At 34.9% G+C, this 673-nt stretch overlaps 1 protein-coding gene across 1 annotated transcript in view; it reads right to left on the bottom strand.

Annotated features, from left to right (window-relative positions):
• LOC119588465 (putative uncharacterized oxidoreductase C513.07) overlaps positions 1-673 on the bottom strand; it is a gene marked incomplete at its 5' end in the record, with an annotated part of 11,585 nt that overhangs the window by 3,260 nt on the left and 7,652 nt on the right. The window contains 1 exon segment of the mRNA XM_037937113.1: positions 246-356. Within this exon segment, the coding sequence (XP_037793041.1) occupies positions 246-356 (111 nt within the window).

Below are 673 nucleotides of genomic sequence, written 5' to 3'. Positions count from 1 at the left end.
ATCACAAAAGACTGGAAGTTATTCACAAAAATAACTTCACAAAAGACTGGAAGTTATTCACAAAAATAACTTCACAAAAGACTGGAAGTTATTCACAAAACTGACTTCACAAAAGACTGGAAGTTATTCACAAAAATAACTTCACAAAAGACTGGAAGTTATTCACAAAAATAACTTCCAGTCTTTCCTATCATTTCAAAATGCAACATCCACTTGCACCGCCTTCGTATTGCAATAACACACACCTGCTTGTATTTCTTAGCCTTGCGGACGATGCCGAGATCAACGAGAGCGTAAACCATGTCTTGCACGGTGCAATCGATAGCAGTTGGTTCGACACCCAGCACTTCGACCATCTGTGGGAGATCTGGGGTTACCATCTGCAGAAACTTTGCTTTTTTTAAGTTGTAGAAAGGAGAGTAGTATAAAAGTGTTATAAAATATATATAATGAGGTTTTAAGAAAAAGATTGGAGCTCTGCAGAAACTTTGCTTTTTTAAGTTGTAGAAAGGATAGTTAGATATAAAAGTGTCATAAAAATATATATAATGGGGTTATAAGAAGAAGATTATTTAGCTGTGTGCCTTATTCAGGGCAAGAAAATGTATCGTTTGATGAATATATATAATTAGTATTGAATAGGAATATATCAGTGAGAGGAGAATCTCACGGA

Source organism: Penaeus monodon, chromosome 24, assembly GCF_015228065.2.
Source record: "Penaeus monodon isolate SGIC_2016 chromosome 24, NSTDA_Pmon_1, whole genome shotgun sequence".
Lineage (NCBI taxonomy): Eukaryota > Metazoa > Arthropoda > Malacostraca > Decapoda > Penaeidae > Penaeus > Penaeus monodon.
This window is presented reverse-complemented; position numbering and strand designations above follow the sequence as displayed.